The sequence below is a fragment of the Salvelinus namaycush genome, chromosome 9, assembly GCF_016432855.1.
Source record: "Salvelinus namaycush isolate Seneca chromosome 9, SaNama_1.0, whole genome shotgun sequence".
Classification (NCBI taxonomy): Eukaryota; Metazoa; Chordata; class Actinopteri; order Salmoniformes; family Salmonidae; genus Salvelinus; species Salvelinus namaycush.
Window position 1 is genome coordinate 43630673 of NC_052315.1, and position 14990 is coordinate 43645662.

Consider the following 14990-nt stretch of genomic DNA (forward strand, 5'->3'; position numbering starts at 1 on the left):
TGTTCAATAACCTAAATATTTTTTTTACAAAGTCAATGTGTCATGTCATAGCTGACATCCCATTCTTTCTGCAGACATCTTTGAATCTTCATTTTGATCATCTATTTAACAAGATTTCTTGGGAAAAGTTGTCACATAAAACACTGAGGAAGATTTTACTGAAATTCTGTTACCAAACTTTGCATCTGCACAGTTCTTCCAGTAAATGTGTTTTTGTAAAATGTTCAGTGTAAATTGTTAAAAGTAGTCTTTGTTTATAGGGTTGTATGGATTGCTAAACTTTCAAATCAATGTTTTTTTGTTTTGCATACATTTTATAGTCTAAAACAAGTCTCAACATAATTTCGTTGCCCTGCTACTACTGGGGGTTATTTTCGGGACTGAACAGATGTCAAACGCTTCAGCAGCTGAAGAATTGAGTTTGCGCCACAGTAGCCCTGTGGGAGGCCTTGCTGCTGCCTGGCCGGCTGGTATTTCTAATTATCTGGCTCTCAGATTAGTGTGTTCACTCAGCAGTGAATGAAACCCCCAATCTCTACATGGCACTGTATGAGAGGTGGAGGGCTCTAGCTAGAGTGGCTCCTATATACCATGCTTCATGGCTTATCAGTTTACTGCATCTCTGTTAGTTACTTTACATACTTAGCTGGCAGAGAGTGAATAAGGTCAAGGACGTAGCAATTTTGTATATTTTTGACGACCATTACATATTGTAGACAGAGCTAGGGGGACAGTGTGTTTTGTCAGTTTCAACAGACTGAGACAGACAAAAATTCAGTGTGTTTGGTTATGCTGCCAGTAAACACACTGAAAGTTACAGTTGACTAGTAACCACATTAACAATCGGTCCATTCGTTAGAATTTTGGGTAGAAAGTTCAAGGAACGACTGCTTTGGGGTAGACTAGTTGTTGTACTCTTGGCATCAAATACAGTAGATGGCTTGAATGTTAAAGTAACTGTCCAATGAAAATCTCACTTTTAAAATAACTCATACCCAAATAATGTTGACTCATCCTATGCTCATATTTGTGGCCAAAGCATACATTTGAGAAGAAAAAAAACACTTTAAAAAATCCCACCTCAAACGGACAGTTTCAAAGTAATGCATATGAGAATAAATATTTGTACAGGAAGTAACACAGAGTAAGGGAACATTCCACTTGAACAATACTTGTGAGATACACACAATCCATCCATATCAATGAATAGAGGAAGCGAACATTCTTTCATTCTCTGTCCAGCTCTAACAATCAGTTGGGAACATATCCCCTAGTTTCCTGCAGAATCTTGATTTCTGAGTACACTATATATCCAAAAGTATGTGGACACTCATTCAAATTTGTGGATTCGGATATTTCAGCCACACCCAGTGTACGAAATTGAGCACACAGCCATGCAATCTCCATAGACAAACATTGGCAGTAGAATGGCCTTACTGAAGAGCTCACTGACTTTCTCACAGAACGGTACCGCTGAAGTGCGTAGCGCATAAAAATAGTCTTTCCTCAGTAGCAACACTCACTACCGAGTTCCAAACTGCCTCTGGAAGCAACGTCCGCACAATAACTGTTTGTCTGGAGCTTGATGAAATGGGTTTCCATGGACGAGCAGCCGCACACAAGCCTAAGATCACCATGCGTAATGCCAAGCGTCGGCTGGAGTGGTGTAAAGCTCGCCGCCATTGAACTCCCCATCTGACAGTCCAACGGATGAATCTGGGTTTGGCGGATGCCAGGAGAACGCTACCTGCCCGAATGCATAGTGCCAACTGTAAAGTTTAATGGAGGAGGAATAATGGTTTGGGGCTGTTTTTCATGGTTCGGTCTAGGCCCCTTAGTTCCAGTGAAGGGAACTTCTGGCAACAGTTTGGGGAAGGCCCTTTCCTGTTTCGGCATGACAATACCCCCGTGCACAAAGTTCCATACAGAAATAGTTTGTCGAGATCGGTGTGGAAGAACTTGACTGACCTGCATAGAGCCCTGACCTCAACCCCATCCAACACCTTTGGGACGAATTGGAACGCCGACTGCGAGCCAGGCCTAATCACCCAACATCAGTGCCCGACCTCACTAATGCTCTTGTGGTTGAATGAAAGCAAATCCCTGCAGCAATGTTCCAACATCTAGTGGAAAGCCTTCCCAGAAGAATGGAGGCTGTTATAGCAGCAAAGGGGGGAGGGCAACTCCATATTTATACCCATGGTTTTGGAATGAGATGTTCGACGAGCAGGTGTCCACATACTTTTGGTCATGTAGTGTTAGTGTGTGTTTTATAAACTGTACTGTATTGAGTGGTTTCTCTCACACAAAGCACTCAGAGACTGTCAATAGTAGTTCTCTCTTTGTTGATTGGTGTCATTTCCCTTCTAGCCTTTCATTTCCTCTCCTGATAGGCTCCCCCACCCCACAGTCACACGCACACTAACACACACACACACACACACACACACACACACACACACACACACATACATACTCCACAATATCCCAGTACACATCCATAATATCCCAATACACACAGGCACACATACTACAGTATGCCCAGACATCACTCCTCAATTAAAATGAATGAATGAGTCCTTAATTAAAATGAACATAGAACATAGTTGAAGCACAAACATTTGATTAAAGCGATACTGTTGTAGATCTCTATGGGGAAGTGTGTGTTAGCCAGTAAGGCCTGGCCAGTGTTCACACTCAGTAGTGCTTTGTCAGGGTCTCCTTACACCACTATGACCACAATAGTCCTGTGTGTGTGTGTGTGTGTGTGTGTGTGTGTGTGTGTGTGTGTGTGTGTGTGTGTGTGTGTGTGTGTGTGTGTGTGTGTGTGTGTGTGTGTGTGTGTGTGTGTGTGTGTGTGTGTGTGTGTGTGTGTGTGTGTGTGTGTGTGTGAGACTGGTAAGCTCATGGTTATACTCAAATCAAATTGTATTTGTCACATGCGCCGAATACAACAGGTGTAGACCTTACCATGAAATTCTTACTTACAAGCCCTTAACCAACAATCCAGTTCAAGAAATAGAGTTAAGATAACAATAACGAGGCTATATACAGGGGGTACCGGTACCGAGTCAATGTGCGGGGTTACAGGTTAGTCAAGGTCATTTGTACATGTAGGTAGGGGTGAAGTGACTATGCATAGATAATAAACAGCGAGTAGCAGCAGTGTAAAAACAAAGGGTGGGCATTTTATTAATTGTTCAGCAGTCTTATAGCTTGAGGGTAGAAGCTGTTAAGGAGCCTTTTGGACCTAGACTTAGCACTCCGGTACCGCTTGCCTATGACTTGGGTGACTGTAGTCTTTGACAATTTTTTGGACCTTCCTCTGACACCGCCTAGTATATAGGTCCTGGATGGCAGGAAGCTTGGCCCCAGTGATGTACTGGGTCGTACGCACTACCCTCTGTAGCGCCTTACGGTCGGATGCCGAGCAGTTGCCATACCAGGCGGTGATGCAACTGGTCAGGATGCTTTCGATGGTGCAGCTGTAGAACCTTTTGAGGATCTGGGGACCAATGCCAAATCTTTTCAGAATGGGGCCGCCCGTTCTATTTCTAAGGCAGTAGGCAGAGGCCTACTTATTTGGCTGGCCATTTACCATCATCCAAAATTCCATAACTGTCACAGACCTGACAGGAACCTAGCGCAGCATGGGAATCAAGCACATGAGGACAATGTGGGAGGGAAAGATGAATTACACTGTGGGCATGACCTCAGAGTTCAACTTCTTCTTCACTATACTCCCAATTGTCTAACCTGTCTTTGAACTGTCTTTGTCCATTATTCTTTGGCGAGAGGCCCTTATGACCTCCTCTAGTTATAGGAACATCATCTATGTACATACTGTATGCATTTCCCCAAATCATCCCACAGCCACCTGACACAGCTCTCTCTTCTGTGTTTCAGGAGACCAATGAACAAAAGCTGTACAAGATCGCTACTGAGCTCCTGAAGACAGAGCGGGCCTACGTCACGCGGCTCAACTTGCTGGACCAGGTGAGTGTGTCCAGCTGTCCGTCCAGGGTCCTGTCACTTTAGGGTCCTGTTCAGTATGTAGCAGTGGTGGTAAAAGTACCCAATTGTCATACTTGAGTAAAAGTAAAGATACCTTAATAGAAAATGAAAGTCACCCAGTGAAATCCTATTTGAGTAAAAGTCTAAAAGTATTTGGTTTTAAATATACTTAAGTATCAAAAGTAAAAGTAAAGTATAAATCATTTCAAATTCCTTATATTAAGAAAACCAGACGGCACCATTTTCTTATTTTTTAAATGTATTTACGGATAGCCAGGGGCACACTCCAACACTCATTTACAAACAAAGCATGTGTTTAGTGAGTCCACCAGATCAGAGGCACTAGGAATGACAAGGAATGTTCTCTTGATAAGTGTGTGAATTCGACCATTTTCCTGTCCTGCTAAGCATTCAAAATGTAACAAGTACTTTTGGGTGTCCGGGACAATGTATGGAGTAGAAAGAAAGTACATTATTTTCTTTAGGAATGTAGTGACATAAAAGTTGTCAAACATATACACTACAGTCCAAAAGTTTGGGGTCACTTAGACATCACTTAGAAAACACTTTTTGCCCATTAAAATATCATCAAATTGATCAGAAATACAGTGTAGACATTGTCAATGTTGTAAATGACTAGTGTAGCTGGAAACGGCTGATTTTTTTTTAATGGAATATCTCCATAGGCGTAGAGAGGCCTATTATCAGCAACCATCACTCCTGTGTTCCAATGGCACGTTGTGTTAGCTAATCCAAGTTTATAATTTTAAAAGGCTAATTGATCATTAGAAAACCCTTTTGCAATTATGTTAGCACAGCTCAAAACTGTTGTTCTGAATAAAGAAGCAATTAAACTGGCCTTCTTTAGAGTAGTTGAGTATCTGTAGCATCAGCATTTGTGGGTTCGATTACAGGCTCAAAATGGCCAGAAACAAAGACATTTCTTCTGAAACTCGTCAGTTTATTCTTGTTCTGAGAAATGAAGGCTATTCCATGCGAGAAATTGCCAAGAAACGGAAGATCTTGTACAACGCTGTGTACTAATCGCTTCACAGAACAGTGCAAACAGGCTCTAACCAGAATAGAAAAAGGAGTGGGAGGCCCCGGTGCACAACTGAGCAAGAGAACAAGTACATTATTGTCTAGTTTGAGAAACAGACGCCTCACAAGTCCTCAACTGGCAGCTTCATTAAATAGTACCCGCAAAACACCAGTCTCAACATCAACAGTGAAGAGGCGAGTCTGGGATGCTGGCCTTGCTGATAACGGGCCTCTGTACGCATATGTAGATATTCCATAAAAAATCTGCAGTTTCCAGCTACAATTTACAACATTAACAATGTCTACACTGTAGGGACATTTCTAAGTGACCCCAAACTTTTGAACAGTAGTGTAAATAGAGAAGTAAAGTACAGGTACCCCCAAAAAATACTTAACTCGTACTTTTCTTTTTTGAAAGTATTTTTACTTAAGTACTTTACACAACTGGTAGTTAGAAAACGTTTTGTAACTGTGAGAAACAGGGAGGTATTACCTAAACTTGTCCAATAACAGAATGTGTTGATACGGTGTGTCCTACCGAACACTGGCCCAGGTCTACCTCAGAATGAAAAGAAAGCAGTGTTCGTTATTATGATCGATTCAGTGTGGTTTAACTCACCTGGCCATGTTGTTGTGCCACCATGCAGGTGTTCTGTGCCAAGCTGACGGAGGAAGCTCTAAAGGGCACGTTCCCAGTGGACGTGGTGAAGAACATCTTCTCCAACATCTCCTCCATCAACACCTTCCACAACCAGTTCCTCCTGCCTGACCTGGAGAAACGCATGGGAGAATGGTGAGCTTCACATGACTGGCCAGTGGCCACAGAATCAGTGTACAAACTCACAGATCTCACCTTTTGAGAATGCATTAAAATACAATAAAATGCAATAGCTAAATCCCAATTCTGACTCATTCAGAATCAGACTCACTCAGACACAGTTACAGTATTTGTGTAATCTAGATGAAATAAGAACACCATTTATCATCAAATAGAGAAGTTGTGGTCTGTCGGTTGGAATGTCCCGGTTGAACTGTGATCAAGGACTAGATTCAATCAGATCAAGCGATAGCAGACACCTGCACAGTGGATGTTTTGTCGGTGTCGGAGGTGGAACTGCGTTGGAGCCGTCAAATCGGTGAGCAGCTGCTCTTGCGATCATTGTTTACGAAGCCACACCCGCCCCACTCGCAGAGAAGATCAGTTAGAAAGTGTAGTCTATATAGAAATATTTACGCTCAAATTGAAAAATCATTCAACAAAATCATGAGACTTTCTATCATCCTAATGGAGGTGTAGATTACATCTCACATTCTAGTGTTCAAACCTGTAAACCAGGCTGCATGTGATTTATGTGCTACATGCAGCCAATGGCAATGTCCGCTTTAGGTATGCCGGGAGCCACTTGTGGATTTGACAGCTCTAACACAGTTCCACCTCTGATACCACCAAAACACCCGCTATGTGGATGTCGGCTAAAGCGGATCTGATTGAATAGAGCCCCAAATGAGTCAATCCCCACTTAACCCACTATATAATTTCAATGTGGATAGTTGGGTAATATTTGGTTGAGACGTTGATCAATGAGAATACAACCTATATTCACCCACTCAAAAAGACAGCAAAAAGTTAGTTGAATTCCCAATGTGTTATCACTATGCTTTCAACCATCTAAAAGCACAACCAAATTCCAATGGAAAAACAATGTCTGATTTTTGGTTTAGTTGTCACCCAAATGTCTATCACTGCGCACGTTCAACCATTTAAAAGGACGGCAAAGTTCAAATGGGAATACAATGTCAGATATTTTGTTTATTTATACAACAGATGGATGTGTTATTCCTGTGCTTCATCTAATAGCAGAACCAAATGACCTGGATTGCAGTTGAGATTACAAAGTACATGGTGCAAGTGATAAATGCCTTTCGAAATTCTGCACAGATTAGTACAGCAATTGTGAAGATCTCCACAGACCTGTGACGACTTATGCATGCTCTCTTGAACATGCATTTATTTCATATAACAATATGTCTACAAATTCATAATTGATATGTTGCATTCACCTCTCTATCTCCACCAAAAATCTAAATGAAAGAATATGACTAAATCTAATAAAAATGTTAAATGTACTTTAAATAATGTTTGATTTGATTTAGTCCTATTCTTTAACTTAGATTGTTAATTATTATTAATTTGTAGACAAACTGGAATTAAAGCCAGACTAAGTCAGTGGTACAGATTGAACTATCCAAGCAGAAGATACATCTCCTTTAAATGTTAATATTTGGTTGCACTGAGAATTAAACACAATTCAACACCACTAAATATCATCATTACATTTGAAATCAACCAGAGCTTGAAACCCTAGGCCTATTCTATTGTCTATTTTTAGTTGAATTCTGGGTTTAATTGAAACAATAGCTGTGCAAATACTATATAGGCCTGAATAGTATCATTGATGATATAATGATTGATAATGATTGATAAAGTATGGTCACGTTTCATTTGCTCTGTTCAACCTACCCTTTGAAATGGCTTCGATAGCAACAGTTAAAGCTACAATATGTAACTCTTTGGGTGACCCGACCAAATGCACAGAAATGTATGTTATAGATCTGTCATTCTCATTGAACGCAAGTCTAAGAAGCGGTAGATCTGTTAAATGTGCGCTATTTCTATGCTTCACGTTGTTAAGTTTTGTTTTTGCATCTCTTAGTTTCGGGTTTGTACACCAGCTTCAAACAGCTGAAAATACAATATTCTTTGGTTATGGGAAATATATTTCACAGCGGTTTAGATGGTACAATGATTAAATACACTATGCTTGCTTGTTTTGTCACATAAACTGAAATGAAGTGCATTGTTAGAATTTTAGTAACCAGGAAATGGCTGAGCGATTTCTGCATATTGCATCTTTAACCTACTGTATTTCATTTTTATGTGGAGATCTCGCAACAATAATTCTCAAGATAGGACATTGGTAATAGTGACATATCATAGCTAAACAGGGCTGGGCTTGGTTAAAACCCTGGATGGGAGCGCAACAGGTTAGCTGTAGATAGATCAACTCTCCAGTAGGAGGAGCTGTCCAGCCTATTGTTATTTTTTCTGATAGTGGATATAACGTTGAAGATCTAACATTGTTTTAAAGATACAAATGTAATATATTTAACACATGCTTTGTCTATGTTGAAATTTGGTTCACCCGCTAAACAACGGTTTACATTTACTTTTTTTCAAATCCAATTTATTTTCCAAGTAAATTCCACGTCACAATACGTTGACAAATTACGTTGAGACAGCGTTGATTCAACCACTTTGTGCCCAGTTGGTCTCTAGTTGGTGGAGTTCCAGGGTTGAGAGATGGTTACCTTATGGTTCCTATCTAACTGGCACAACTCCCTCCCTCCCTACAGGGAGTCTACCCCTCGCTTGGGGGACATCCTGCAGAATCTCACGCCCTTCCTGAAGATGTACGCTGAGTATGTGAAGAACTTTGACAATGCAATGGAGCTGCTGAAACAGTGGACGGACCGCTCGCCACAGTTCAAAGCCATCATCCAGGACATACAGGTACTAGTGTAGATTCTAAACATTGGCTTAATTCAGAGGTGCACAGGTCTGCAGTTGTGGATTAACAAATGAGTTGTATAGGAATTATATAATTCCATATAAATTCTAGGAATTACATTGTCATGACATGGCCCTTTCTGTGTGTAGATTGTGGCTTCCCCCTCTCTCACTCTCTCCTACACCCAGGTTCTGTTATCTCAGGTCCTAAATTCCTGGCGGAGACGCTCTCCCCCTTTTTATGCAGAGAGCGAGACCACAGAGTGAATAAAGGATTTCACGTCTCCTAACTCCTAAACTATATGTCCACTTGTGGGAAGGGTCCATGGACACTTAAGGGACAGTTATGTTGAGTGTGTTTCATTTGGTGACCTCACGAAGGACAGGAAACACACATAACTATATCTCTGACTGTGTACATTTCTCAATTATGGTGTTTGCATTAGAGGTCGACCGATTAATCAGCATGGCCGATTAATTAGGGCCGATTTCAAGTTCATAACAATCGGTAATCGGCATTTTTGGACGACGATTACATTGCACTCCACGAGGAAACTGCGTGGCAGGCTGACGACCTGTTACGCGAGTGCAGCAAGGAGCCAAGGTAAGTTGCTAGCTAGCATTAAACTTATCTAATAAAAAACAATCAATCTTCACATAATCACTAGTTAACTACACATGGTTGATGATATTACTAGGTTAACAAGCTTGCCCTGCGTTGCATATAATCAATGTGGTGCCTGTTAATTTATCATCGAATCACAGCCTTCTTCGCCAAACGGGTGATGATTTAACAAAAGCGCATTCATGAAAAAAGCACAATCGTTGCACGAATGTACCTAACCATAAACATCAATGCCTTTCTTAAAATCTTTTTTGCCTTTTTTAAACCTGCATATTTAGTTAGACTTAGGGTTGCTGCCCATTTGATAAAATACGGAATGGTTCCGTATTTGTAAAAAAAACGTAACTTTTTTTTTTTTTTTTAAATGAAAGAATAAACGTTTTGTTTTCAAAATGATAGTTTCCGGATTTTACCATATTTATGACCAACGGCTCGTATTTCTGGGTTTATTATATTATAATTAAGTCTATGATTTGATAGAGCAGTCTGACTGAGCGGTGGTAGGCGGCAGCAGGCTCGTAAGCATTCATTCAAACTGTGTTTGCCAGCAGCTCTTAGCAATGCTTGCTTCACAGCACTGTTTATGACTTCAAGCCTATCAACTCCCGAGATTAGGCTGGCAATATTAAAGTGTCTATAAGAACATCCAATAGTCAAAGGTATATGAAATACAAATGGTAAAGAGAGAAATAGTTGACACGTCATAATTCCTATAAAAACTACAACCTAAAACTCCTTACCTGGGAATATTAAACCACCAGCTTTCATATGTTCTCATGTTCTGAGCAAGGAATTTAAACGTTAGCTTTTTTACATGGCACATATTGCACTTTTACTTTCTTCTCCAACACTGTGTTTTTGCATTATTTAAACCAAATTGAGCATGATTCATTATTTATTTGAGACTAAATAGATTTTATTTATGTATTATATTAAGTTAAAATAAGTGTTTATTGTTCATTCAGAATTGTTGTAATTGTCACTATTACAAATATATATATAAAAAGCTGATACCGATTAAATCGGCCAATTTTATTTTTTTATATAAAAAATATATATATATAAAAAACGTCCGATTTTAATCGGTATCTGCTTTTTTTGGTCCTCCAATCGGTATCGGCGTTGCAAAATCATAATCGGTCAACCTCTAGTTTGTATCTAATTCTTGTATAAAATGAATGAGTAAAGATGAAACTATTTGTGAAATGATGTAATGTAATTCCCTGTAAAGTTTAACTTGTCAGCGGCCACGCCCCCGTGAGCACAGACATGATCTAGTGTCCTGGAACTGCCCTCTTCTAACTGTTACGAATAAAAGCCCCTCCTAAGAACATTTTCTTCAGACTAAGCAAACCCACAGCGTGAGCTGTGATTGCGAATAGTTAAGACCACGCATACCTCGGTGTAAGCTGAGGTGGCACAGGTTTGATTACCAAAACTAGAAAACTATACCACGTGAAGCTACACAGCTGGAAATGGTTCAACTCTGAGACTATCAATCCCTACAGAATAAGAGCAAATCTTCGATACTAATTACTAGTCTGCAGCTAGAAATTATGTAATCCTGGGATGTGAATACCGACAACCGCCGAAATATCTACTCTAAGAACATTGGACGCCTGACGGATCCATTACAACAGACACTATCAGGAGCCACCGATAGAGCCACCACCATGAGTAACCAGAGACTCTCTGATGAACTGACTCTCCCGCAGACAGACCGACGATTCCAACAGAGAAGACAACGACATATGGGCGTAAATATATTGATTGCAATTATTCCCGAATGAGCGAGCGTTCATGTGCAAAGGTTTAGCATTTCAATTAATATAATTATACACTGTGTGTAGTGATCCATTTTGTCTTTCCCGCTCTTTCTCAGTCCACACCCCCTTCCCTTTGTATACCAAGCCGTCATATCGGTTTAGCCCACTAGGGGATCATCCCTATCATTGTTAGTAACCAATATCTACTGTTTGTTATGCATTTCTGTGATTATTTAGTTAGTAAGTAAATACATGATTAAGCCAATTGGTGTATGAATGATTCATGGTTTAGGCTGGGTTTGTGCAGATAACCTAGAATTCTACGACGTTTGAACAAAGACTGACGTAAGGTAAAGAATAATTAATGAATAGAAGACTAGTTGATCAGATATTAAAATATCTGAAGTTATATTCTGAAAATTATAATTTAGTAATCTGAAGATTTTCCGTGGTGCCCCGACTTCCTAGTTAATTAAATTTACATGACTAGTTTAATCACGTAATAATACTTACAGAGAATTGATTTGATAAAATAACACTTTATCCATTAATGATGCCAAAGACACAACATGATCTGAGTTTTGAACTATAGCACCATAATCATTTACCTGTGGATATACATATATTTGTTGCGAGCCGAGGACTCATTCGGTTTACTAGGAGAAAGCCCAAAAATCTATCTGAATATTGATTTGTACTATAAATTGTAACAATAATGCTTGTACGAGCTCAAACTCAGGCACAGAGAAACAGAGGTAAGGGTAAATCCAGATATTTTACTTAGTCTTGACTGAAACAAGGCAACCGCACAAGAGCACACTAATAAAACATGAGACCTAAGCACAGATACAGGCCAACTGAGGAACCTAAATAACAAGGCAACCAGGTGAACAGAGAAGGTAATTAAACACAGGTGAATCCAATAAGTAATAATCAGGGTAACCTGAAAACTAGAAAACAAGGTAAGGGTGCCCTCCAGCTGTAACCTAAAGAAACAACAATCAAATAAAACAGAAACTGTGACAATAAATAGTCATGGAACAATCGATTTATGGTTGTGTCCACTGATCCTGTTGAATGGATATGCCTCAAACAATTTGTCTGATTTTACTTTTAAGCCTTCAACCTTGAAGTGACAGTGGACTGTTTTGCTGTGTGTTTGTCAGAGCCAGGAGGCGTGTGGCAGTCTGACGCTCCAGCACCACATGTTGGAGCCGGTACAGAGAGTTCCCCGCTACGAGATGCTGCTCAAAGACTACCTGAAGAAACTGCCTCAGGACGACCCCGACCGCCGAGACGCAGAGAGTGAGTACAACACTGGAAATTCACAAGAGTGCTTTTACTATTCATAATATAACACAGTAGAGCAGGATTACATGTAACTCATTTCGACAGACTTCTTTGTCATTATAATCATGTATAATTTACGTCACATTAAAAATTGAAGACATTTGAATCCTCCAATGCCTAGCAAAAACATTTGCCTTACATTGAAAATAAACAAATCTGTTGTTCACAATTGTAGAACATTTTTATTAGAAAGGTCAAAATGAATCATCCCTTCATTCCATGTTTCTCAGAGTCATTGGACATCATCGCCATGGCAGCCACACACTCCAACAGTGCCATTCGAAAATCTGTAAGTACAGTCCCACTGATAGCACACCACTCTTATAATCTGAAATAAAATCAGGACCCGTATTCAAAAAGCAGAGTAGGAGTGCTGATCTGGGATCAGTTTTGCCTTTAAGATTTTACTGAATAAGACTACATGGACGGGGGGGACCTGATCCTAGATGAGCACTCCTACTCTGAGACACTTTTTTGGCTAGTGCTTGAACCCAACCAAGCATTTTGAACCCCTTCCCTTCTCAGGAGAATCTGAAGAAGCTGCTGGAGATCTATGAGATGCTGGGGGAGGAGGAGGACATCGTCAATGCCTCCAATGAGTTCATCAAGGAGGGACACATCCTGAAGCTGGCTGCCAGGAACACCTCGGCTATGGAGAGATACCTCTTCCTGGTGAGAAACTCACACAAACATACACACATTTCACTTTATCCGTATACTCAGCCAAGTCTGAAGCAATACATTAGCAAAACAAGCATTAATCACAGGTGTTCCTTTGTTTCCCCCTCAGTTCAACAACATGCTGTTGTACTGCGTGCCCAAATTCAGCCTGGGAGGAGCCAAGTACACGGTGCGCACCCGCATCGGCATCGAGGGCATGAAGGTGCTGGAGACCATCAACGAAGACTACCCTCACACCTTCCAGGTGTCTGGCAAGGAGAGGACTCTGGAGCTGCAAGTCAGGCAAGATCTCAATCCAACCCATACTATACCCTTAATACACCCTATAGAGCCATTAATGGATAACTGCCATTGTTCTCAAGATAAGTGTTCTACTCCACCCTATGGCCATATGTATGAAAACTCTTTACAGCCATGATTCTCAAAATAGCTGTTAACTGTATACTACAGTCCCACGGCCTATTGATAACAATATGGATAACTGTAACACCCAAATTCTATGCAAACCCTATGGGGGCTTAGTGTATGATAAGTGCACTACTACAGCTCATGATAAACAGTAGTGTAACATAACATTCTATAGATTGGAGTCATTGTGGTTACCCCAAGCCACAGCTCAGCTCACTACATAACAGTTACACCACAATCCCACAACTGACAAAATAGCTCACTACTGTTGTTTTTCATTGTATTTTTCAGCTCCGAACAAGACAAGGACAACTGGATAAAGGTACATAATCACATTCTTTTTGGTTTACACTATCTTATAGTTATATTTTCTGTATGTTCAGTACATTTGGGTGTGTATTACTGACCATGTCTCTGTCTGGCCTGCAGGCTTTCAAGGAAACTATTGAGATCTTCCATCAGAAGAACGAGACGTTCAAGTCCGCCTCCAAAGACGTGGAGGAAGTGTCAGTGAGTGCCACCACAATGAACATGACCTCTGACTCCTCTATCACTAGGTCCTGTGTACTGTATCTGTACCAAAAACCTTCTCGTGTCTGAGCTACATGTGTTTGTATGTATTGTAATCTAGACGGCAGAGCTGGGGAAACGTGCTCCTCGCTGGATTCGGGACAAGGAGGTGACAATGTGTATGAAGTGTAAAGAGCCCTTCAATGCGTTAACACGACGGAGACACCACTGTCGAGCCTGCGGATATGTGAGTGAGAAGCGTCCGTTTGACACCCTTCTCTCTCTCCCTCAGCACCCATTATAACGTGTTTATACTAAATGCTATACTCAACCCATTTGACGGCTGGCTGTTTGGCTAGTTTACACTCTGTCGTTCATTCCAGATTAGACCGATGTTTCTTCTGTCCCTGTATCAGGTTGTGTGTTGGAAGTGCTCAGACAATAAAGTGGCCCTGGAGTACGACAGCAACAAAATTAACAAGGTGTGTAAGGACTGCTACTCCATCCTGACTGGAGAGGAGAAGGCCGAGGGCAAGAAGAAGGGCATTCTGGAGGTAAGGGGGAAAGAGAAACACGCGCACAACTGCGTCTGCATATTTTATTTGTACCTTTATTTAACTAGGCAAGTAAGTTAAGAACAAATTCTTATTTTCAATGATGGCCTAGGAACAGTGGGTTAACTGGCTTGTTCAGGGGCAGAACAGTTTTGTACCTTGTCAGCTCGGGGATTTGATCTTGCAACCTTTCGGTTACTAGTCCAACGCTCTAACCACTAGGGTACCTGCCGCCCTATATCGTCTGTGTCTTAACAGCACTCCTCTGTCCCCAGATCGAGGCGGCTCAGTTCTCCGGAAGCAGTATCATTTGTGGCTTCCTGCAGCACTGTGAGAAGAACAAGCCCTGGGGGAAGGTGTGGTGCGTCATCCCAGAGAAGGAGGCATTGGTTCTCTACCTCTACGGAGCCCCACAGGTCAGCCACGTCATCTAGATACTGTCAATCACAGCAACATGCTCTACCACTGTTAAG

General features: G+C 41.0%; 1 protein-coding gene across 2 annotated transcripts in view; it reads left to right on the forward strand.

Annotated features, from left to right (window-relative positions):
- Positions 1-14990, forward strand: part of fgd4a (FYVE, RhoGEF and PH domain containing 4a) — a 60806-nt gene that overhangs the window by 43314 nt on the left and 2502 nt on the right. For both annotated transcript variants that reach the window (XM_039001486.1, XM_039001487.1), the window contains 12 exons: positions 3907-3996; positions 5703-5848; positions 8470-8626; positions 12181-12319; positions 12595-12653; positions 12890-13036; positions 13155-13327; positions 13745-13775; positions 13883-13963; positions 14085-14210; positions 14380-14517; positions 14793-14933. In XM_039001486.1, coding sequence (XP_038857414.1) covers positions 3907-3996; positions 5703-5848; positions 8470-8626; positions 12181-12319; positions 12595-12653; positions 12890-13036; positions 13155-13327; positions 13745-13775; positions 13883-13963; positions 14085-14210; positions 14380-14517; positions 14793-14933 — 1428 coding nt within the window. The remainder of the gene's footprint in view (positions 1-3906; positions 3997-5702; positions 5849-8469; positions 8627-12180; positions 12320-12594; positions 12654-12889; positions 13037-13154; positions 13328-13744; positions 13776-13882; positions 13964-14084; positions 14211-14379; positions 14518-14792; positions 14934-14990) is intronic.